The 23,078-nt window shown below is 49.8% G+C and overlaps 1 protein-coding gene across 11 annotated transcripts in view; it reads left to right on the top strand.

The window, feature by feature from the left end:
• Nucleotides 1-6,877, top strand: part of BCOR (BCL6 corepressor) — a 115,327-nt gene extending 108,450 nt beyond the window's left edge. For 8 of the 11 annotated variants that reach the window (XM_047843513.1, XM_047843516.1, XM_047843512.1 and 5 more), the window contains 6 exons: nucleotides 1,791-1,957; nucleotides 3,543-3,688; nucleotides 4,154-4,231; nucleotides 4,424-4,580; nucleotides 5,747-6,034; nucleotides 6,288-6,877. In XM_047843513.1, the coding sequence (XP_047699469.1) occupies nucleotides 1,791-1,957; nucleotides 3,543-3,688; nucleotides 4,154-4,231; nucleotides 4,424-4,580; nucleotides 5,747-6,034; nucleotides 6,288-6,411 (960 nt within the window). In that variant the 3' untranslated portion in view covers nucleotides 6,412-6,877. Of the gene's footprint in view, nucleotides 1-1,790; nucleotides 1,958-3,542; nucleotides 3,689-4,153; nucleotides 4,232-4,423; nucleotides 4,581-5,746 lie in introns of all 11 variants that reach the window. The other 3 variants (XM_047843521.1, XM_047843520.1, XM_047843519.1) reach the window with 1 other exon arrangement.
• Nucleotides 6,878-23,078: the final 16,201 nt, after the last annotated feature.

Below are 23,078 nucleotides of genomic sequence, written 5' to 3'. Positions count from 1 at the left end.
CCCGAGTGTTGAACGAGAATAGTACCGCCTTCCCTTCCTGAGGTCTCCTGGATGACCGCGGGATAACAGATGACATACTCATTTGGGGGAGAGGGAGAAGTCCTTTGTAAACGGCGATAGCCACACGGCTCAGTTGGGGCAGCCCATGTCAAAGAGTTTGACCTGGCCGTCGGGTTACTACTGCCTTCCCCACCACCCTCCAGGAAAAGAGGGTTGACTTACCCATCAGCTTTGTCCTTTCATTTCTAGGTACCCTCAGATCCGTCCAGTAGCGACAAAGGTTTCCAGGTGAAGGCCATAGTTGTCAGAGCAAATAAACCCTGGGTTGATAGGACACCGGGCCGGCCGCCGGGCCGCGGGTAAATTGATCTGTGCACAGCGGTGGTGCTCAGACCTGATCCCAGAGCCACGTGACGGGGCCTCTCCCTGGCTGGGGCACACAACTCATTAGCTTGCAGCCGTCCACTCGAGTCTGGCTAGTGAGGGCCTGCTAAAAGAGCAGCAGCTTCATGCGGTATCCTGGATACGAGGGCTCAGGGCAGGTGGCCTGGGAGCCCAGAGGATTGTGGGCTTCCTGGCAGGTTAGGGTCTGAACGAAGACACTCATTTGTTGGCCACACCTTCTTTCTTCCTCCTCCTGGTTTGGAAGGGAGCTGCCTCGGTCGCCTGAAGCAGCAGGGCCCCAACGGCCAGGGTTACCAGCGTGCCATATTAGGTCCCCAGGGTGAGCATATGGAACCTTCCGGTTAGCTCCCAAGGAAGCGGTCGCTTTTGATTGATGGGTCCTAGAAAGGCCACGAAAGGTTTTCAGGTCCCACCTTACATCTGTGGGCGGCTGGAATGACCCCTGTTTGAGGTTTAACAGATGAGTTATTTAAAAGTTGTCACCGGGAGGCCTGCTCTGACCCCGGCCAGCTCCCTCTTACCAAGTAGACCACGTGTGGGCAGGCCCCGCCTACCCCCAGCTCTCGGAACCTGACGGCTCTCTGCTGGACATGACTTGTAGGAGAACAGTGTAGTGTGTTTTCTGGTGGCAATTGCTGTTCCGTGTGTTTGAAAACTTTCTTAATCAAGGTAATAAAACACTGAATAAATTACTGCTCTGCTTACCGGGAGCAGTTCATATTAATATTTTAATACACCAAAGAAGTCAGATTAATAACAGTGATTCTAATGCAAACCGTTGACACAGAATACCTTCCTCGAAGGGGGAAGGGTAGACTTGTTTTATTTAGTTCTTGAGACGCGTAGGCGGCAGCGTGTGGTATGTCGGATGCTCATCTTTAACTTCGGTAAATCCGTAAATATCATATCGATTCCGCTCCGAGGGGGGTGGAGCGAGGTAACATATAGGGCGGGGCTTGTTTGAAGAATTTCGTGTCCCTTCTTGATGTTTTCTGTGGTGCAAAGAGTGTCTCTTTTACCCTACTTACCCTGCAAGCGGGAGCGTGGGAGGACCTGGCTAACCTAACCGGCCACCCCTCCCTCTCTACGTGAAGGAATGTTCTCCGGCTGATTTAATCTCTGCGCGTCGGTCATCCATGCTTTCATCCAGACTTGCGTTGTTCTCCACTACCACCTACTGAATGGGCCCGTTCAATCTTTGTCACACATGCCCTCGCCCCCTCACCGACACGTCCACCGTCTGCCCACCCCGCGGTGGCTCTCGGGCCCGGGGGGGGGGGGGTGTGCCTTTGAAAGAAGGCACTGACGGGCTCTGGAGAGGTCACCCTTGGAAGGTTCGCTGTGTGATGATGGATGATGGCATCCCTCTCCCCCTCTCCCCGCAGGAAGTGGTCTTGTACTGCCTGGAGAACAAGATTTGTGACGTGAACCATCGAGACAACGCGGGTTACTGTGCCCTGCACGAGGCTTGTGCCAGGGGGTGGCTCAACATTGTGCGACACCTCCTTGAATATGGCGCGGACGTCAACTGCAGTGCCCAGGACGGAACCAGGTCAGTGGCGGTGGTTCTCAGGGCATGTGGGAAACCCCCAGAAGGAAAGATAGATAGAGACTGATATGTAAGCACGCGGACGGCAGAGTCCTCGAATGGAATGGAACAGACCTTTCTGGCAAGTTTAGATAGAACATTAACAGTTAGTAACGTTCCCCTGGACAGAAGTCCCTGAAAATGTCGGAGCCTTCACGAATAATCGCAGGTGTTGCCTTTGAAGACCCTGGACTTATTGTCAGCAGTTTCTCTTAACGTGTCTTTTATTTTTGACGGAGAGCACGAGCGGGGGAGGGGCAGATAGAGAGGGATACAGAGGATCCCAAGCAGGCTCCTCCCTGACAGCAGAGAGCCCGATGCGGGGCTCGAACTCACGAACCGTGAGATCATGACCTGAGCCGAAGTCGGATGCCCCATGTCAGCATGTATTAAAGCACTGTATTTAAAATACACGTGAGTTGAAAGTCCCAGGAGTACAGACAGAGGGCCAGAGGCCACTGGCTCCGTACGACCCGCTTTGTCCACTCACATCCCCAGGCCTGTCCCCTACCCTGCCCTTGACCTCGGTTTGTTGGTCAGAGGCCTAGGTCTGAGTCAGCCCAAGCATCTTCCTGGTTGTGTGCATGGGATGCCACCAGGAGGCGGGGCATAGGGCTTTCCTGACAGGCATAAAATTAGCAAAACTGAAAGGTATTTGGTGTTTCGTGATTTCCAAATAGCCTTCCCTCAGGACGGGACTGTGGGCAACCGCCTGACCCCAGTGGACACCGGCCGGAAGAGTGTGTACCCTCCCAAGGTCTCACCCCAGGGACTCTGCTTCTGGGCCAGAGGTTTGATCATTGATCTCTAAGCTGCTGACATGCGCCTTTCAGGAAAGGCTCCACTTCGTACCTAGTTTCTTTCTGAAAAAAGGAGTAGGCTTGGGCCACCTGGGTGGCTCAGTCGGTTAAGCGCCTGACTTCGGCTCAGGTCACGATCTCGCGGTTTGTGAGTTTGAGCCCCGCGTCGGGCTCTGTGCTGACGGCTCAGAGCCTGGAGCCTGCCTCGGATTCTGTGTCTCCCTCTTTCTGCCCCTCCCCCACTCACATTCACTCTCTCGCTCTCTCGCTCTCTCTCTCTCAAAAAGAAACATTTAAAAAAAGGAATAAGCTTTTCTTTTTTCTTTTTTTAATGGTATAACAATTGCTTGGTGTTTTGGCTTCCATAATGGTGCGATTCCCCGCGCCCCCCCCCCCTCATAAATTCTCTTTTTCTAGTCTGTCACTGCTTAAGTTCATTGAAAATGATTTCCTTTGGACTTGAGTTCCTCCTGGGGTCCTGGCTTAAAAATAGACTTGCAGTTGAGAATTAAGCCTGAAATGTGTCCCTTCACCTGCCTTGTAAGGGGTTAAGTACAGACATCACAACAGAGTGCTTCGTTGCTTGACCTCGGGCCACTCACGGTGCCTCAGTTCCCCTGTCCGGAATGGCAGAGGCAGGCGCACACCTTGGTGAAATGGCCCCCCCGGGAAGCTTGGCCCGCGCGTGTCCAGTCTTGCACGTTGTCAGAGGCAAGCACACGTGTAAACCCGCCGCGTGTCTCTCCTAGACCTCTCCACGATGCCGTCGAGAACGATCACTTGGAAATCGTCCGTTTGCTCCTCTCTTATGGTGCTGACCCCACTTTGGCTACGTACTCAGGTAGAACCATCATGAAAATGACCCACAGCGAGCTTATGGAAAAGTTTTTAACAGGTACGACAGAGTTCAAGACGTGGGCTTAACTACTCAACCATTTAGATGGCTTCTTCGCGCGTTTCTGTCCAGGGAATACCACTCGGTCGTGGGGCCCACCCTCGTTTACCTTGAGTCATACTTCCTGGGGAAAGTGAGTCTATCAGAGAAGGGATACGAAATTCAAAGACAAAATATACACTCTTAATTTGCTTTCGAGGGCTGAGAAAATGCGTAGCTGGCCCGTCTAGGTTTTTTGGTGGGCTCCAGGGGCAGTGAGGGTGGCCCGTCTGTCCGGAAGGCAGGTGGACAGGTATGCAGGTCCTGGTCTGATGTGGCAGAGAACCGGGTGTTGGCAGCAGGGCACAAAGGGGGCGCTGTGGGATAGCCGGGAAGTCGCATGCCAGGCCTGACGGTAAAATGCCCCCGAAAGCGGCCAGCATTTGATTCTCCCCAGCGGGTTTTATCTTGGTTTTCTCCCTCCAGATTATTTAAATGACCTACAGGGTCGCAGCGACGAAGATTCCAATGGCTCCTGGGAGTTCTATGGCAGCGCTGTGTGCGGTGAGCCGTTGTTCCTTCTGGTTCGGTGGGAAGTGAAGGAGTTTTCTGTGCTGTGGGCGAGGGGCGGTGGGCAGTGGGCGCCACGAGCAGGGCCGACTTGGGAAAGAGTTTTTCACGGCGTCCTCTTTCGACAAGAGCTGATACCTCGCGGTGGCTTACTGATTTCTCTCTCTCTCGTTTGCCCGGCATTAGAGCCAGATGACGAAAGCGGATATGACGTTTTGGCAAACCCCCCGGGGCCGGAGGACCAGGATGACGACGATGAGGCCTACAGCGACGTGTTTGAATTTGAGTTCTCAGAAAGCCCCCTCTTACCGTGTTACAACATCCAAGTGTCCGTCGCTCAGGGGTGAGCATTGAGCATGGCCGTCACGTGCTCGTGGACTAGTTAGGCTGCTCGGCGGCAGGAGTTAGAGACGCCTTTAAGCAGATGGCGGGCGGGTGGGTAGGTGAGTGGATTCCTCGAAGCCCACGAAGCCCACAGCAGGCCTTTCCCAGAAAAGGCGTGGAGGTTGGGAACACAGCACCCCTGGAGCCCAAGGGACGTTGAATTCAGTGACCGGAACTTCACAGAAGAGTCCGCAACTTGGATCCTTGGGTCACTAAACTCTTTGGAAAGGGGTCCTCCTTAGGAGTCGCCCCGTCCCGCCCCCGCCCCCGCCCCGCTCCAACAGGCCACCGTAGGGACCTTCCAAGGCATTTGAGGTCTGTTGGCCTATACCCACGTGGCCCCTTCTCGTGTGAACTGGAAAACGCGTCCCAGGGCACCTCGGGTCTCGTGTGTCCTCAGATTTGGTCAGATCCAGTCTTGCCCCCGCGGCCAGGCCACTGGGCCGCAACTGACCCATCCCTCGGGGGGTGCGTACATGTCAGGAAACTGTTCTGCTGAAATGTTGACAGAGGTGCTTAACCAGTAACATCCTCCTCACGTATGCTGAGGGTGTACAGAGGGAACGTAACACCTTCCCTCTCAAAAGCGTCACTCCCCAAAGCACTGAGGGGTGGGGGGAGGGGGGAAGAAAGCCAGCCAGCCTTCTGGGTGTCTAACGCTCCGTTCATGGGGGTCGGAGGAGACGAGAGACCAAAGAGGCCTCTGCATCACTGTCAGGCGCTGGGAGACCGAAGGCTTCCCGCGGTGACGGCAGCGAGGCACTCCCTTGGAGAGTGGTGACCCGAGGTGTGGCCAGAGCTGAGCGAGCAGGTGTTTCACCTGGAAGGTTCTGGCAGCACTGAGATCCCCACCCCTCCCAAGAGAAGGCTCTTTCAGAGGTGCGGTCCCTGCTTCCGTTTAAATCGTCTCTAGACGGTCTCTTGCTAAATGCAGCCGAGTCCGGAGTTGTCGCCGCGTAAAAGTAGATGTCGCAGGGCTGGTGAGACCCGGGGCGGGGGCAGAAGTAACCGCTGGCCTGGCCCAGGGACTCGGCTCCTTGGGGGGGGGGGGGGTGGTACGGGGAATAGCGGGGAACGCTTTTAAGTTGGCCGCAGCCTCGAACCACTCTCCCCTCTCACGCGCAGGCCTCGAAACTGGCTGTTGCTCTCGGACGTGCTCAAGAAACTGAAGATGTCCTCTCGCATATTCCGGTGCAACTTCCCAAATGTGGAAATCGTCACCATCGCAGAGGCAGAGTTTTACCGGCAAGTTTCGGCAAGTCTCCTGTTCTCTTGCTCCAAAGACCTGGAAGCCTTTAACCCCGAAAGCAAGGAGCTCTTAGACCTGGTGGAGTTCACCAGCGAGCTTCAGACTCTGCTGGGCTCGTCCATGGAGTGGCTCCACCCCGGCGACATGGGCTCGGACGACTACTGGTGAGCTCGCCGGGCCCTCCGTGTACAGTGTGGTATAGTGTTAATCTTTGTGCATATGTGTCATAATACGACTATTTCTGTAAAGAAAGGACACTATTACATACGAAAATATCTCTTCTTTATATAAGAGAAACGTCTCCGTCAGTTTTTTATGAAGTTGTTCTAACGTTTCTTTACTGTTGCGATGCACACACGCTTTGGGATACGTTCGTTTTTACCGGGACTGTTTGTTTTGTTCCATTTCTCTTTTAAGGAGAAAACAAACAATGAGGAAACGGAGTGCCACACTTGGACGCGACGTCACACAGAGCTCCCTCGTCGGAGGCCACGACTCTTGCGAGTGTGGTCCGAGCCACGCGGCTGGTCTCGGGGAGTGAGTTGGGTGAAGGCGCTTGGGAATTGGTTGTACCTTCATGTTTTGTTTACAGAGTACCTGCTCGGGCCAGGTCAATGCTATTGGATGTAATCCGGTAGTGTGTAATATAAATTCAAACCATATCCACACACAACAACTAATTGTATGAAACTTTTATATCCTAATTTAAAAAGCTGTGAAATTAGTTTTCACGCATCAAACCGGATTGTTTATATGTTTAAACATTTTATGCTCTTATTTAAAGAAGACTGAGCTATTTTTTTCTGTACCCTGTAAAATACTGAGAACTAACATAATAATGTCGAGGTTGCTTGGAAATGTACATAAAACTAAAATTTTCTGAATTGTGTGTTTATGTTTGAAATCTGTGTTTTAACTTTGTAAGTAAATTCTCTGCCTTTGTATTTATATTTTACAAAAATTTTCTTAAAAGGCAATAAACCTGTTGCGGAAAGGAGAAAATTGGACATCTTGTGTCCTGTGTATTCCTCAAACACCACTTTCGTCACGGATGTTTTTTAAGTGACCACGACGGTCCGTTCCCTACAGATGACTTCAGGGGAATATATGGTCTCTGTATAAACCAGGGCAAATTGGAGGATTTCAGGGCAGTTATACTCAGAATCCAGTTTGCAGTCCTAGGGGCGCCTGGGTGGCACAGTCGGTTAAGCATCCGGCTCTTGATTTCAGCTCAGGTCATGGTCCCACGGCTCGTGAGACCGAGCCCCAAGTCTGTGCTGGGAGCGCAGAGCCTGCTTGGGGTTCTCTCTCTCCCTCCCTCTCTCTCTGCCTCTCCCCTGCTTGTGTGCATACTCTCTGTCTCAAAAATAAACTTCCAAAAAAAAAAAAAAAAGAATACAATTTGGAGTCCTGTTCTAACATCTCAATTCGTGGACGTATAGTTTGGTGTCTCTCGGATCCTTCTCTCCCCCATTCTCTTGGATGCCCTCGTATGGTCGTACGTTGTCTTTGGCCTTGATGGAACGTGGTAACTCCATCATGGCCAACCCTTTATCTTTAAGGAGTGGTCCTTCCAGAAACCGAGCTGTCCCTTCTCCCTCCGGGCCTCATGTTTTCCATTATCTTTTACCGCTCTTAGTTTTTCTAGCAGTAGGCACCCAGTTTCTGTCCCACATCCTTTTATGGCCTTCCCTCGTTGCAGAGGCCAGAAGGCTGAAAGCTACCAGACTCTCTTGCAGCTAGGATCTGATCGCCCCTGCGGTTTGGAAGGCAGAGTGAGGTAGAGACCTCTTCCTGCTCTAGTAACGGCTGATAAAAGAGGTCATCCAGACACATTGGCCAGTTGGAGTGACTAGACCAAGCAGACTTCCAACATGGGGTCTTTAGAAGCATCAGTGGTTGCCGAGGCCCGTTTTCTGACGCCTGGATGACAACCCCGGTAGATTGTTCTGGAACCCAGTGGTCCCCCCCCCCCCCCCCCCCCGCCCGCCCCGAAAGACTCTATAAGCACACGATTCCTTGTATCAAATCCATTTGTGCTCAGAATGCCCTGAGTACTTTCCAGGCCTGCCTCGGACTCTGAGAACACGAAGGCAGAACAGATGGGAGGCGGCTCCGGAGACCAGGAAGAGGTCATGGAGCTGATGTACTTGATGAACGGGGGGAGTCGCCAAGGCTTAGCAGCAGGAGGGAAAATCAAGGGGTGGCCGGGAAGGGGGAAATCCGGCGCCGTTGGCTAACCCGGTAGGTGGAGAGAGCCCCTTTGTTGGGGAAGACCTGGAATACCAGATGACGTTTGGGATGTATTCTGAAGACAGAAGGCAGCCAAGGACTGTGTGTGATCCATTCTTCTCTTAGAAAGAAACCCACTTTCAGGACGCCTGGGTGGCTCAGTCGGTTAAGCGTCTGACTCTTGATTTTGGCCCAGGTCATGATCCCAGGGTCGTGGGATCAGACCCCTGCATCAGGCTCCCCGCTGAGTGTGGAGCCTGCTTGGGATTCTCATTCTCTCTCTCTCTCTCTCTCTGCCCCTCTCCCGCTCGAACGTGTACGCGACCTCTCTCTCAAAAATAAAGAAATGAACATTAAAAACAAAAGGAAGAAGAAACTCACCTTTGTTGTGACGAGGACAATCCAAGCGTTTCAGAGAAACCGGCTCCTGTCACCCCTCCCAGGCCAAGTTTTCCTCCCATCCCCCATTCAGGTGAGCGTGGCAAGAAGCAAACAGCAAGACCTGTCAAACAGGCCCCGTGGAAGTAATTTAAGCAAAAGAGTAGTGAGCCTCCACTACTAAAGGCTGCAAGGGGCTCCCGGGAGCCCAAATTAAAGCAATAATAATAATAACTCCAGGGAGTTCAGCTCTTTGTACTTGTGTTTGGGCTGGAGGCAAAGGGAGGGCCTGAGGCCAGCTGAGGTTCCATCCCGGATGAAGGTCATTTCTATGAATTAAGCCAAGAAAACAGGTGGGAGCCACAGGTTTAAGGGGGTGGATGGGGAAGTAATGAGCTTGGGTTGGGAGACTTTCAAGGTGGTGGCTCATGCACTTGAAAGGGGGGTATTAGTATAAAGAACATTTATTGGGGCGCCCGGGTGGCCCAGTTGTTTGAGTGTCCTACTCTTGGTTTCGGCTCAGGTCATGATCCCAGGGTCATGGGATCGAGCCCCACGTCGGGCTCCGTGCTAAGTGTGGAGCTCGCTTGGGATTCTCTCTCTCCATCCCTCCGCCCCTCTCCCCAGATCGCACACTTGGCCTCTCTCTCTCTCTAAAATAAATTGAAAAAAGAAAATGTATTGGGGCACCTGGGTTGATTAAGCGTCCGACTCTGGCTCAGGTCATGATCTTGCAGTTTGTGAGTTTGAGCCCCACATCCGGCTCTCTGTTGTCAGCGTAGAGCCCACTTTGTATCCTGTCTCCCTCTCTGTCCCTCCCCAGTTCATGCACGCGTGTTTTCTCTCTCTCTCTAAAAGATAAACATTAAAAAATAATAATAATAAATACCTAAATCTTTGAAAAGTCATTAAAAAAATTATTGAGGGGTGGCTCAGTCAGTTAAGCGTCCGGCTCCTGGTGTCACTCTTGGTTTCTGCTCTCGTGGTGATCTCTCGATTCGTGAGATCGAGCCCCACATCAGACCCTGCACTGACAGTGCAGAGCCTGCTTGGGATTCTCTCTCTCTCTATCTCTGCCCCTCTCACTCGCTCTCTTTCTCCCAGAGAAATAAACATTAAAAACATAAAGAACAGGGGCGCCTGGGTGGCTCAGCCGGTTGAGCGGCCCACTTCGGCTCAGGTCACGATCTCGTGGTCCGTGAGTTCGAGCCCCGCGTCGGGCTCTGGGCTGACCGCTCGGAGCCTGGAGCCTGCTTCGGATTCTGTGTCTCCCTCTCTCTCTCTGCCCCTCCCCCGTTCATGCTCTGTCTCCCTCTGTCTCAAAAATAAATAAACGTTAAAAAAAAATTAAAAAAAACAAAACAAAACATAAAGAACATTTCTCGAGCCACCACCATGTGTTTGGAAACGCGGAGGAAGAAGGGCTGAAGAATGGACCCTGAGTAGAGACGAGATAGTATGTGTGTCAAAGCTCCCCGAGGGAATCGAGAGGGACCATAGGAATAGACCACGTAGCACCGGGCATGCAGGACCATAGTGCAAATACGATGTAAGATACGGAGATCACAATCGCTGTAGTGGGACGGCAGGTAGAAATTCACGCGTTGCGCATCACGGGTGGAGATCAGAAGTGTGGTTCCTTCCACTTGTGAAGGTGTCCCTAAATATGTCCTAGCCTCCCTCTCCTGGCCAAAAAATGTGGTTGTGGTAGCTGTAGCCAGAGTGACCACCCCGGACCCCCGGACCGTGAAGCGTGGAAGTCAAGCACTCAATGTGCTTGTTGGGTGGGTCCTGGGTCCCTGAGGACCTGGTGTGACAGAGCCACCACCCCAGCCCTGTCCCGCCCTTCCTGGCTTTTATGGCTCGGGAAAATAAGCGCGTACGTTGAGGCCACTGTTATTTTGAGGTTTTCTACTGCTCCAGCCAAACCCGATCTTCACACACTTACCACCTGTGTGAACTTGGGCCTCACAGGTGTTAACAGTAAAGGACCAGAAGCATCCAAGTCTCTGCCTCCTGTGCTCTGGGTGAATTCACGGTGGTGCATCCGTGCAAGGAACTGAGGACCAGCTCTCTGAAACTGCTTTAGAATGTTCTTCAGAGTATATCATTAAATGAAAAAAACAAGGTGAAGAAAAGTATGCGTGCCTTCCTACTGTATAAGATGGGGAAGGGGAGTTAAGCCTATACGTCTATCTGCTTTATTTTTAACAGTGAAACACCTCCGGGGCGCCTGGGTGGCTCAGTCGGTTAAGCATCCAACTCTTGGTTTCGGCTCAGGTCATGATCTCAGGGGGGCTTGAACTCACAAAACCTCGCACTGTTTCTGTCTCTCTCAAAATAAATAACCTTAAAAAAATAAAATGGGGTGCCTGGGTGGCTCAGTCGGTTGATCATCCAACTTCGGCTCAGGTCATGATCTCATGGTTCGTGAGTTCAAGCCCTGCATCGGGCTCTGTGCTGTTGGCGTGGAGCCCACTTGGGATCCTCTGTCTCCCTCTCTCTCTGCTCCTCCCCTCCCCTCAGAAAGAAAGAGATATTAAAAATGTTTTTTTCATAAAAAACATAAAATGCAGGGGCGCCTGGGTGGCGCAGTCGGTTAAGCATCCGACTTCAGCCAGGTCACGATCTCGCGGTCCGTGAGTTCGAGCCCCGCGTCGGGCTCTGGGCTGATGGCTCAGAGCCTGGAGCCTGTTTCCGATTCTGTGACTCCCTCTCTCTCTGCCCCTCCCCCGTTCATGCTCTGTCTCTCTCTGTCCCAAAAATAAATAAACGTTGAAAAAAAAAATTTAAAAAAAAAAACATAAAATGCATTAAAAAATGTAAAAAATACAAGTAAGTCAAATAAAAATGAAAAACCTCTGAGAAAATGGTTACATCTGGGGAAAACAGTGTCGGCCGCAAGGGAAAGAGGATGGAAGCTGCCCATCTCTGATTTAACTTCTTGTATCGATTTGACTTTAGAGTTTACACAGTTTTAAACTGAAAGCAATGCCTATGAATCAAAAGGCAAAACGAAACAAACCCAACTTGTATCCAGTTGGTGGCACAACCACTCAGAAAAGAACTGTCCCAAGCGTCTGTAAAACACAGCCGGTTGATTATATAATCCTTGGTGGATTAATCCTGACGACAGAAAAGGGCGAAAAACATTTCAAGTTGTTTTCAATAATCCCATCCTTGGTGCGAGTGTCCGCATTGTTATTCCGAGCCGGTCCTGTGTGCGTTGTGAGATAAAGCAAAAAGCGTCTGTTGTTGAGAACTGAGATTTTCTGCCCTTGAATTAGAAGTATTGCTGTGAAGTCATGGTGAACTCGATCTTAAAAAAATATTTCATAGCTCTGTCCTCTGAAAAGTCCTCGAAAGGATGACCTACAGAAATGAGCACCACCAGATCCCAGACTGTGGTTTCTAACTACCTTATCCGGCTAGGAGGAATTGAGGTTCTTTTGAGAGAAATTGCTGATTGCGGCGTGCAGAGGGAGAGAGTTGGAGGGGGGTGTGGACGTACACAATAAGCTGGTGGGGCTATGTCAAAAAGACCAGCCACCAACTTGGAGAAGCCCCCACACGATAAATGTGGGCTGCTTTGAGCATCAGCGAGGATAGCGTCAATGAATATAAAAATCACGGATACGTTCAAATCGGGAGTTCATCACAGCAGGCAGACACAAACTCACTGAATCCCCCGGGAGGAGTGTTGGGGAAAACCTCATCATCTGAAAACGGGCAAAGGGAAAGAATCCAGCCTTCCCCCTGCCTTTCCTATATGAAGGGAAATGTTTTGCTCTACGACAGCATTCTAGCATCTGAAGACATTACAGAATGTTACCAGTGTGTAACCCTCAATGAAATAGTGGACTAGGCGATGATCATTTATGAATGTCAACATTACCAAAAAGAAAGGAAAAGAAGAACAACCAGGCATGGTGTGCCTCCTGAGTGGAAAACCCTTTCTCCCCTATGAAGTTGTCTTGCCAAGAATTTGAACCCGAAAGCTGATCAAGGCTCTAGAGCCGTGCTGCCCAATAGAAATATAACGTGAGCCAGGTACGTAATTCAGAATTTTCTAGTAGCTACATTTCATTTATGTATTTATTTTTTCATGTTTACTTTTGAGAGAGAGAGAGAGAGAGACAGAGAGAGACAGAGCACGAGCATGAACGGGAGAGGGACAGAGAGAAAGGGAGATACAGAATCCAAAGCAGGCTCTAGGCTCTATCAGCACAGAGGCCGACATGGGGCTCGAACCCACGAACCGTGAGATCATGACCTGGGCCGAGGTCTGACGCTCAACCAACTGAACCACCCAGGCTCCCCTAATAGCTACATTTTAAAAAGTGAAGAGAGGGACGCCTGCGTGGCACATCTGACTTCAGCTCAGGTCCTGATCTCATGGTTCATGAGTTTGAGCCCCACATTGGGCTCTGAGCTGACAGTGCAGAGCCTGAGATTCTCTCTCTCCCCCTCTCTGCCCCTCCTGCTCTCTCTCTCTCTCTCTCAAAATAAATAAATAAACTTCAAATAAATAAATAAATAAATAGTGAAGAGAAACAGGCGAGGTAAATATTTGTATTTCAACTCAATATACCGAGCGTATTGCCATTTCAACGTGCGATCAATACAGAAATTATTAATGAGATATTTCACTTTTTTTTTGTACTGCGACTTGGAAAAATAAATCCAATGGTATATTTTACACACACAGCGCTTTTCCGTTTGGACTGGCCACAATTGCAAGTGCTCAACGGCCGCAGGTGGCTAGGGTCTACCATACTGGACAATGAAGGTCTAGATCTATTCACAATTCACAGGAATTATAGGAGACAGAGCATGTTAGGACACCGTGGGCGTGTATTCAGCAAAAGCCAGACCGAGACTCTGCCAGGAACATGGCTTAGCTTCTTCAAATAAGTTGTGAGGGGAGAAGTAGGTGACGGGGCAACGTATTGACTGAACGACCGAAGATGAACGCCACGCGTTGAAGAATATGGATCTCGGAGTCTCAATTGAACAGAAAAGCTAAAAAACAAAATGTGTGTGAAAACTAGGGGCGCCTGGCTGGCTCAGTCGGTAGGGCGTGCAACTCTTGATCTCCGGGTGGTGAGTTCGAGTTCCATGCTGGGTGTGGAATTTACCTAAAAATAGATGGATAGATAGATAGATAGATAAAAAGTCTGAAAAAATGTATTTGTGAAACACAGGGAAATAGGTACACTGAACATTTTTTGATAGCGTCCTTAGCTTTTAGTAATATATGCTAAAATATTTATGAGTGAAATAACAAAATATCTGGGATTTGCATCAAAATCATCCAGTAGGAAGGGAGAGGAAGACGTATAGATAAGTCTGCTCAGCAGCTGGTAATTGTTGAAACTGGTGATGGGTACATGGTGGGGTGATTTCTATTATGCTCTCTTCTCATTTTGGTTATATTTAAGTTTTTCTACCATAAAAAACTTTATGGGGCACCTGGATGGCTCAGTCAGTAGATCATGTGACTCTTAACTTTTTAAAATTTTAATGTTTATTCATTTTTGAGAGGGAGGTGGGGCGCAGAGGGAGAGAGGGAGACACAGAATCTGAAGCAGGCTCCAGGCTCCGAACTCTGAGCCCGGAGCCCGACACGGGGTTCGAACTCACAAACTGTGAGATCATGACCTGTGCCGAAGTCTGACGCTTAACCTACTGAGCCACCCAGGTGCCCCTAGAGCATGTGACTCTTGATCTGAGGGTTGTGAGCTCAAGCTTCACACTGGGCGTGGAGATGACGTTAAAATAAAAATTAAAAGGGGCGCCTGGGTGGCTCAGTCGGTGAAGCGTCCGACTTCGGCTCAGGTCATGATCTCGCGGTCCGTGAGTTCAAGCCCCGCGTCGGGCTCTGTGCTGATGGCTCAGAGCCTGGAGCCTGTTTCAGATTCTGTGTCTCCCTCTCTCTCTGACCCTCCCCCGTTCATGCTCTGTCTCTCTCTGTCTCAAAAATAAATAAATGTTAAAAAAAATTTTTAAATAAAAATTAAAAACATTTTTAAAATTTTTGTTAGTGTTTATTTATATTTGAGAGAGAGAGAGAGAGAGAGAGAGACAGTGTGCTAGCAGGGGAGGGTAGAGAGGAGACAGAATCTGAAGAAGGCCCCAGGCTCTGAGCTGTCAGCACAGAGCCTGATGCGGGGCTCAAACTCACAAACTGTGAGATCGTGACCTGAGCTGAAGTTGGATGCTTAACCGACCGAGGCACCAGGCTCCTCTGTTTAAAAGAAGTTGTATACTTGGGGCGCCTGGCTGGCTCAATCAGTAAAACATGTGACTCTTGATCTCAGGGTTGTAAGTTTGAGCCGCATGTTGGGTGTAGAGGTTACGTTTAAAAAAACAAATAAATAAATAAAATTTAAAAAATTAAATTAAATTAAAAAGTTGTATACTTAAAAAAAAAAAAAAAAAAAGGATCCTGAAATGAACCTGACCCTTCACACACAGTTTGCAAATTTCTGCAAACTAGATTTGTGTTTGTCTTATCTCTACCATCTGGCAATGACCTGCTCACTGGGAAAACACAGAGGAACCATGGCAAATGCTAGCTCTCGATGGCATAGGCTGGAGGGGTCAGGGACAGGGCAAGACTTCCCTGTGTCTGGCCAATTAGATAGTTTTAAGTGGTTTAAATATCCCAAGTCCAAAAACCAAAAATAAAAATAAATGAATAAGGACAAATGCTGAATTTGAATATAAGCAGGAACAAATGGAACTTTGTATCACATCGATACCACCGCAGAGAAAAGAAATTAACCAGCAGAGAAAAGAAATTAACCTGTTTTGAACATAGTGCTCAGAGTGTACATCCTTAGTGGAATGTATTTTTTTTTTATTTTAAAGTTTGTTCACTTATTTTGAGAGAGAGAGAGTTCCAGTGTGTGTGCCCACGTGAGCGGGGGCGGGGGGTAGGGGCAGAGAGAGCATCCCAAGCAGGCTCCATGCTAACGACACGGGGCTCAAACTCAAGAACCTTGAGGTCATGCGTGGCCTGAGCCAGAATCAAGAGTCGAGTGCTTAATTGACTGAGCCCCCCCAGGCACAACCTTAGTCGAGTGCTTAATTGACTGAGCCCCCCCAGGCACAACCTTAGTGGAACACATTCTAAGGCCAAAGATAACTACAAAGATATCTTGAACTTTACTTAGCAGATCTCTTGTAGTGGGATTTGTATTGTAATCCTGAAAATATTTTATGTGCATCATTGGAAAGAGCAAACAAATGTATTTGGGGATGTTGGAAACCACTGTGTGAGAAGAGCCGGGAAGAGAAAGTACCTTGTGATGTTGGATTTGCATAGTCAAGTCAAGACTTAAACAAAACAAACGCTACGCGGATTTTCCAGTTCTGCCGCTAAAAAGGCCTGAAAAGCATTGACACTCCCATAACTATGAGCACATCTAGCACTAAGTTCTTGGCTTCTAACTACCATTCTCCCCGATCCAGAACCAGAGGCTGCTCGAAGAAATGGCTGATCCTGAGCCTGAAGCCGGGAACATACAAGGTGAGCCTTGCCAGCGGAGGGACAGACCCGTACATGTGATGAGTCAGGACACAGCATCATCTTGCTAATATTCTCGTCAAACATGTGTAAGCTGAATCCAATCGGGAGGAGACGGGTAAGTATGGAATGTGGGACATTCTGCAAGACAGCTGGCCTTTATTTTATTGATTGATTGATTTTTAAGGCTCATACTGCCCCTCCCCCACTGCTCCCTTCTTTATTTTTATTTTTTAATCAATGTCATGAGACACAAAAGCAGGAGGGAATGTTTTCGAGAAGATGAAGAGACAAGGCAATCGAATGCAGTTCATGATGAACCTTGATAGAATTCTAGATCACAGAAAAAAAAATAGCTATAAAACAGTTTGGGGACTACTGGAGAAATTTTTTAAAATCGGTGGAGGGGCGCCTGGGTGGCTCAGTCGGTTGAGCGTCCGACTTCGGCTCAGGTCATGATCTCACGGTTCGTGAGTTGGAGCCCCGAGACGGGCTCTGCTGACGACGGCTCAGAGCCTGGAGCCCGCTTCGGATTCTGTGTCTCCCTCTCTCTCTCTGTGCCCCTTCCCAGCTCACACTCTGTCTCTCTTCATCTCCCTCTCAAAAATAAATAAACATGAAAAGAAATCGATCGTAATGAGGTATAATTCACATAAAATAAAAGACACCCATTGTAAGTATACAGTTCCATGGGTTTGGTTTTTTTTAAGATTTTACTTTTTTAATATTTTTATTATTTTTTATAAAGCTCTTTTTTTTTAAGTTTATTTATTATGAGAGAGAGAGACAGAGCACAAGCGGGGTGGGTGCAGAGAGAGAGGGACAGAGCGAATCCCAAGCAGGCTCTGTCGCTATGTGGGGCTCAGATTTATGAACCGCGAGGTCAGGATGTGAGCCCAAGTCAAGAGCCAGACGCGTAACCAACCGAGCCACCCAGGTACCCCTAGGATTTTATTTTTAAGTAATCTCTGCACCCAACGTGTGGTTTGAACTCACAACCCCGAGATCAAGAGGCTCACGCTCCACGGCCTGAGCCAGTCGGGCGCCCTGCAATTCTACGAATTTTGACAGTTTTACACCACCGGTCAAGCATCTAACATGCCCATCACCCCAAAAAGGTTCCTGGTGCCACTTTGCTTTCAAGGCCCCCCTCACCCCAGGCAGCCACTCATGTGGCTTCTATCACTGTAGAGTGAAATTGAAATAATTTGAAATAATTTGAAATAATTCACTGTAGAGTGAATTGAAACGGGAAATTGAAATAAAGACTATAAATTAGAGGGTATTATTGAATAAACGCAGATTTTCTTAGTGATAGTGGCATTGCGATTATGTAGGAACGCGTTATTCTGAGGAGATGTATGCTATGGTATTTAGGGGTGAGTTATCATATTGTTTGTAAGTTACTTTCTTTTTTTAAATTTGTTTTTAGTGTTTATTTATTTTTGAGAGACAGAGAGAGAGAGAGACAGAGCATGAGCGGGGGAGGGGCAGAGAGAGAGGAGACACAGAATCCGAAACAGGCTCCGGGCTCTGAGCCGTCAGCACAGAGCCCGACGTGGGGCTCGAACTCACAGACCGTGAGATCATGACCTGAGCCGAAGTCGGACGCTCAACCGACTGAGCCTCCCAGGCGCCCCCAGATAGCTGCTTTCTTCCCATGTCCTCATATATGGGGGCAACGTAGCCAGGCAGCTCTGTGATCTCTTTGAATCGGGGCACTAACCCAGCTCATCGGGGCTGGGCCTTCACGACCTAGTGCTCTCCCAAAGGCTATGCCTCCTAAGACCATCACATCAGGGTTAGGGTTTCAACATATGAATGGGGGCGGGGGGGGGGGGGGGGAGTTCATAACACCTTCCTTCCCAGAGCCTCCTGGTTTGGACAAATGGATTTCTTTTTTTTTTTTTTAATTTTTTTTTTTTTAACGTTTATTTTTGAGACAGAGAGAGACAGAGCATGAACGGGGGAGGGTCAGAGAGAGGGAGACACAGAATCCGAAGCAGGCTCCAGGCTCTGAGCTGTAAGCACAGAGCCCAACGTGGGGCTTGAACTCACGGACCGCGGGATCATGACCTGAGCCGAAGTCGGCCGCTCAACCGACTGAGCCACCCAGGCGCCCCGACAAACGGATTTCTGACGATGGATTGGTCAGCCGAGTCCCCACCTGGGCAGGTAGGTGCTGCACACAGGCAGCCGGAAGCAAGCTGCTGGCCAGAGCCGCTGTGCCGGCCACGAGGGCACGCTGAGCACACCTTACTGGGGAGCAGAGTTCATGGAAGGTCCAAGCTGTCTCCTGCTGGATCCGGCACCACATTCGGGCCAAGGCCACACTTCCTGTGGGCTCCTCCCAGCCAGCGACTGAGCAGCGGAGGCAGGCTCAGTCTGGCCAGATGTGGGGCTCCTCCCATGGGCACCCGGGCTTAGGACCCTACCCCCCCGGGAGGAAGGGGAACCGCACTTCGGGCCCTACCCAGCCCTCCTTCCTTCCCATCGCCTTCCCCAAGGGTCCCACCTGACCTTTTCCGTGAAAGAGGACGGGGGCCAGGGTTAGCAGGGGCCAGAAACGCTTTCGGAAGCTGGCGTTTTGCCTCGCCTCGCTTATATGAAAGGGAGGAAGAGAAGGAAAAAGAATGGAAAGGCCCGCTCCGGACGAGTGGATGCATAAATTGGCTTACAGTCAACCGGCGAGATACTAGACCCCAGCTACACCGGCCAAGGCGGACGCACGTCACAGACGTCACGCTGACCAAAACAGAAGGTAATCTACCAAGGATGCGTATAGCGTGACACACGTATAGAAAACATTACAAATCGGCAAAACCCCATGTTTATAGTCTTAGTGGGTTTCTGACTAGTTAGTCAAGATGTGAAAACAAGAAGAGTGACACCTAATTCGGGATAGTTGTCAAGAAAGAAGGGAGGGGAGGGAGGAAGGAAAGAAAGAAGGGAGGAAAGAAGGAAGGAAGGGAGGGAGGGAGGAAGGCAGGAAAAAGAGCAGGCTAAGGATATGAACTTTGGATGCAGAGGTTTCTTCTGACCACAGCCTGGGTGGCGCACCCTAGGTCTACAATCCTAGAAGGAAAATCCTAAGTGTTGGCAATTAGCTCTTAGCAGCCTGGCTCTTCTCTACAGATTAATCTTGCTGGCGGGGGGCGGGGGTGGGGAGTCTGACCCTGAACGAACTTTGGAGGCAGCTATGAGGCTGGGTGATGGGCCCAAGGCTTAACTTCTGCCTGGGCCTCCTCGGCCCCCACTCTGCTGGATTTGCAAGGTCTATACAAGGGCTAATAATGTTCCCGACCAAAGGCTTCTCTGTCAAAGGGCGAGGGCTTTCTAAGCTGGCCTAGTCGCGGTATCGCCCCACTAGCTTTCAGTTCTCCGGTAACGAGCGGCCCTCAGGACCCGCTCCTGGGGCCCGTGCGTGTGCAAAGCGGGCATTTTTTAAAAAAATGTGTTAGTGTTTATTTATTTTTGAGAGACAGAGACGGAGCGCGAGTGGGAGAGGGGGAGAGAGAGAGGGAGACACAGGATCCGAAACAGGCTCCGGGCTCCGAGCCGTCAGCACAGAGCCCGACGCGGGGCCCGAACCCACGAACCGTGAGATCATGACCGGAGCCCAAGTAGGAGGACGCTTAACCGACTGCGCCACCCAGGCGCCCCAAAGCGGGCATTTTAAAGATATACACATTTAAGCAAAGAATCGGCTTAAGACGAGCCAGAAAGAAGCAAGGAAGCTTCCTGTCATGCCTTCCTTCCGCTGCCTCTCTCTTTCTCCATCCTTCACTTTATTCCTTCTTTCCATTCTCCCGGCCCTGGACCCCTCCTCCGGTCCAGTTGTGATGGCGACCTAAGCCACCCCACCGTATTACATTTTGTTGCACTTCTCTGTTGATGTGCCTGTCGTCCGTCTTTAAGAAGGTCAGCTCAACCTGCGGCACCTGGGTGGCTCAGGCGGTTAAGCATCCGACGTGTGGTTCTTGGCTGCAGCCGCGATCTCCCGGTTCGTGAGCTCGAGCCCCGCATCGGGCTCTGCACTGACAGTGCGGAGCCTGCTTGGGATTCTCTCTCCCTCTCTCTCTGTCTCTCTCTGTCTCTCTCTCTCTGTGCCCCTCCCCCGCTCACGCTGTCTCTCTCAAAATAAAATAAATAAACTTTAAAAAGAATGATGGCCTAGCACATGCCACAACACGAACGATCCCTGAAAACATGATGCCGAGTGAGGAAGCCAGACGTACACGAAACCCATTGGATTATACACTTTAAGTGAGTGAATTTTATGGCATGTGAGTTATATTTCAATAAAGATGTCAAAAAGAAACTTCTTGTTTGGCTGGGTCCCAAAGGCAAGCTTCCTTTAAAAGCGGGGACCGCTCAGAAGCTGTATTCCTCTTTCCAATCCCAATTGTCACTCTCCTCGCATTCTTTTTGCTCCAAGTGAGTAACTGAGGCCAGCCTGTGTTCAAAGAGGCTTGGATCGGGCTCCACCTTTTGTGGGAAGGGTGTCAAAGAACTTGGAGGCATGTTTGTTGGGTTTTTTTTTTTTTTTTTCTCTCTCTGGAGTTTATTTATCTGCTTTGAGAAAGAGAGAGAGCTGGAGAGGGGCGTAGAGAGGGACAGAGACACAGCCCCAAGCAGGTTCCGTGCCGTCAGCACAGAGACCGACGCGGGGCTCGAGCTCACGAACTGCAAGGCCGTGACCCTCAGCGGAAATCCAGAGTCCGATGCTTAACTGACTGAGCCACCCAGGCACCCTGGAGGCATGTTTTATTTTTTTTTTTTAATTTTTTTTTTAGTGTTTATTTATTTTTGAGACAGAGAGAGACAGAGCATGAGCAGGGGAGGGGCAGAGGGAGAGGGAGACACAGAATCCGAAACGGGCTCCAGGCTCCGAGCTGTCAGCACAGAGCCCGACGCGGGCCTTGAACTCGCGAACTGTGAGATCATGACCTGAGCGGAAGTCGGACGCCCAACCGACGGAGCCACCCAGGCGCCCCTGGAGGCATGTTTTAAAGGCATCACACTTCCTCTGCCCCACATATGTTCCAAATCTTTCCAGGCGGGAAATCACCGAGGGAGTGTAAACCAAGGACCCCACTGACGTGCACGCCTGCCCTGAGGTTACCTGTGGACTGAATGGGGTCCTGTGGAAAGGGACCAACACTGCTCTGCGTCAGGCCATCGCCCTGAGGGGACACTGGGTGGCCGGGCCCTCTGACTTTTCAGAAGCGAAGCCAGAAATCTGCACTTTATGGGAACTCTCCCAATCGTTCGGCTTAAAAAATTCTTTTAATTTAAAAAATTTAAATTTTTTATTATACAAATGAACTGCAGGCCCACGGGGAGGGGGGAGGCAAGGTTTCGGGGAATATGCTTTCGACTTTCTTTTTCTGTGCGTGTATCTGTTTTGTTTTGTTTTGTTCTCCATCTGCTTTATAAGCAGCTTTTATTATTTTTATTTTTTTATTAGTTTACTTGTTAATGTTTATTTTTGAGAGAGAGAGAGACAGAGCACAAACGGGGGAGGGGCAGAGAGAGAGGGAGACACAGAAAATCGAAGCAGCCTCCAGGCTCTGAGCCGTCAGCGCAAACTCCGACGTGGAGCTCGAATTCTCGAACCGTGAGCTCATGGTCTGAGCCGAAGTCGGACGCTTAACCGACGGAGCCACCCGAGGGCCCCTGTAAGCAGCTTTTAAAACAATATATTGGAGGGGGGCCTGGGTGGCTCCGTCGCTTAAGCGTCCTACCCTTGGTTTCAACTCAGGTCATGATCTCTTCGTGAGTTCGAGCCCCACATGGACCTCCGTGCTGTTCTGCACTGACAAGTATGGAACCTGCTTGGGATTCTCTCCCTCTCTGCCCCTCCCCAGCTCTCTCTCTCTCTCTCAAAATAAATAAACTTAAAAATAAGGAAATAAAACAATATATTGTAAACACCTTTCGATGCGAATAAGTATACTTCCTTGTTAATATTTCTGATTGTTGACACAGCATGTTGCTGTGCTAGGATGTATTTAATCAGCACCCTGCTATATCAGTAAGGGGTAGCTTTGGATTTGAGGGCCCAAACCAGAAGGATGCACAACAATGACAGCACATGAATAAAATAATAGTGGCTTTAATAAGATAGAAGTTGAAATCTCATTCACGTCGGGGAAGTCTAGAGGTAAGCAGTGCTGGGTTCCATATCATCTCTCTTGGCTCTGTCTCTCTCCCCACATTGCTTTTACCTCATGGTTCAATAACGCCGCCAGAGTGCCAGCCATCGTATCCACATTCCAGACAGCAGGAGGAAGGAAGGGACAAATCCTATGTCCCAGAAGTCATCTCCAACAGCTCCCTTTGTATCTCATCGATGAGAACTTAGGTATACGCTCACAGATAGCTGCAAAGGAGGCTGGAAATAACAGCCTTGGCTCTGGACATTCTGCACCGCTTTAGAAATCCTGGTGTCCGGAGGCCCCTGGGTGGCTCAGTCGGTTGGGCGTCCGACTTCCGCTCAGGTCGTGATCTCACCGTCCATGGGTTCGAGCCCCGCGTCGGGCTCTGTGCTGACAGCTCGGAGCCTGGAGCCTGCTTTGGATTCTGTGTCTCCCTCTCTCTCTGCCCCTCCCCCGCTTGAGCTCTGTCTCCATCTCTCTCGAAGGTAAATAAACATTAAAAAATTAAAGAAAAGAAATCCTAGTGTGCAAACTGTGGCCTCTATTTTTTTTTTCTTTTTAAGTAAGCTCAATGCCCAACGTGGGGCTTGAACTCATGACCCCGAGATCAAGAGTTGAGTGCTCTACCGACTAAGCCAGCCAGGCGCCCCTAACCTGTGGCCTCTAAATACCATTTTCCCCCCGAAAAGAATCAGGACTTTTCCAGACCTGGGGTACAAGCTGAGTACCAGCTGAGTCTGGAACATCTTAAACTAGAAAGCGAGGAAACTTTCAAAGTTGATCATGGATTATGTGAAATAAAGCATCTCTCTTGTCAAGCAACTATTATTATAGCCTTTCTGTGCCACATAACCGACCCAAATCCTAACTGATATAGCAGTTTACCTTAAGAATGAGCCGCAGAAT

This window comes from Prionailurus viverrinus, chromosome X (assembly GCF_022837055.1).
Source record: "Prionailurus viverrinus isolate Anna chromosome X, UM_Priviv_1.0, whole genome shotgun sequence".
In the NCBI taxonomy this organism is placed as follows: domain Eukaryota; kingdom Metazoa; phylum Chordata; class Mammalia; order Carnivora; family Felidae; genus Prionailurus; species Prionailurus viverrinus.
The sequence above is the reverse complement of the archived record's forward strand: the minus strand, read 5'-3'. Positions and strand labels throughout refer to the sequence as shown.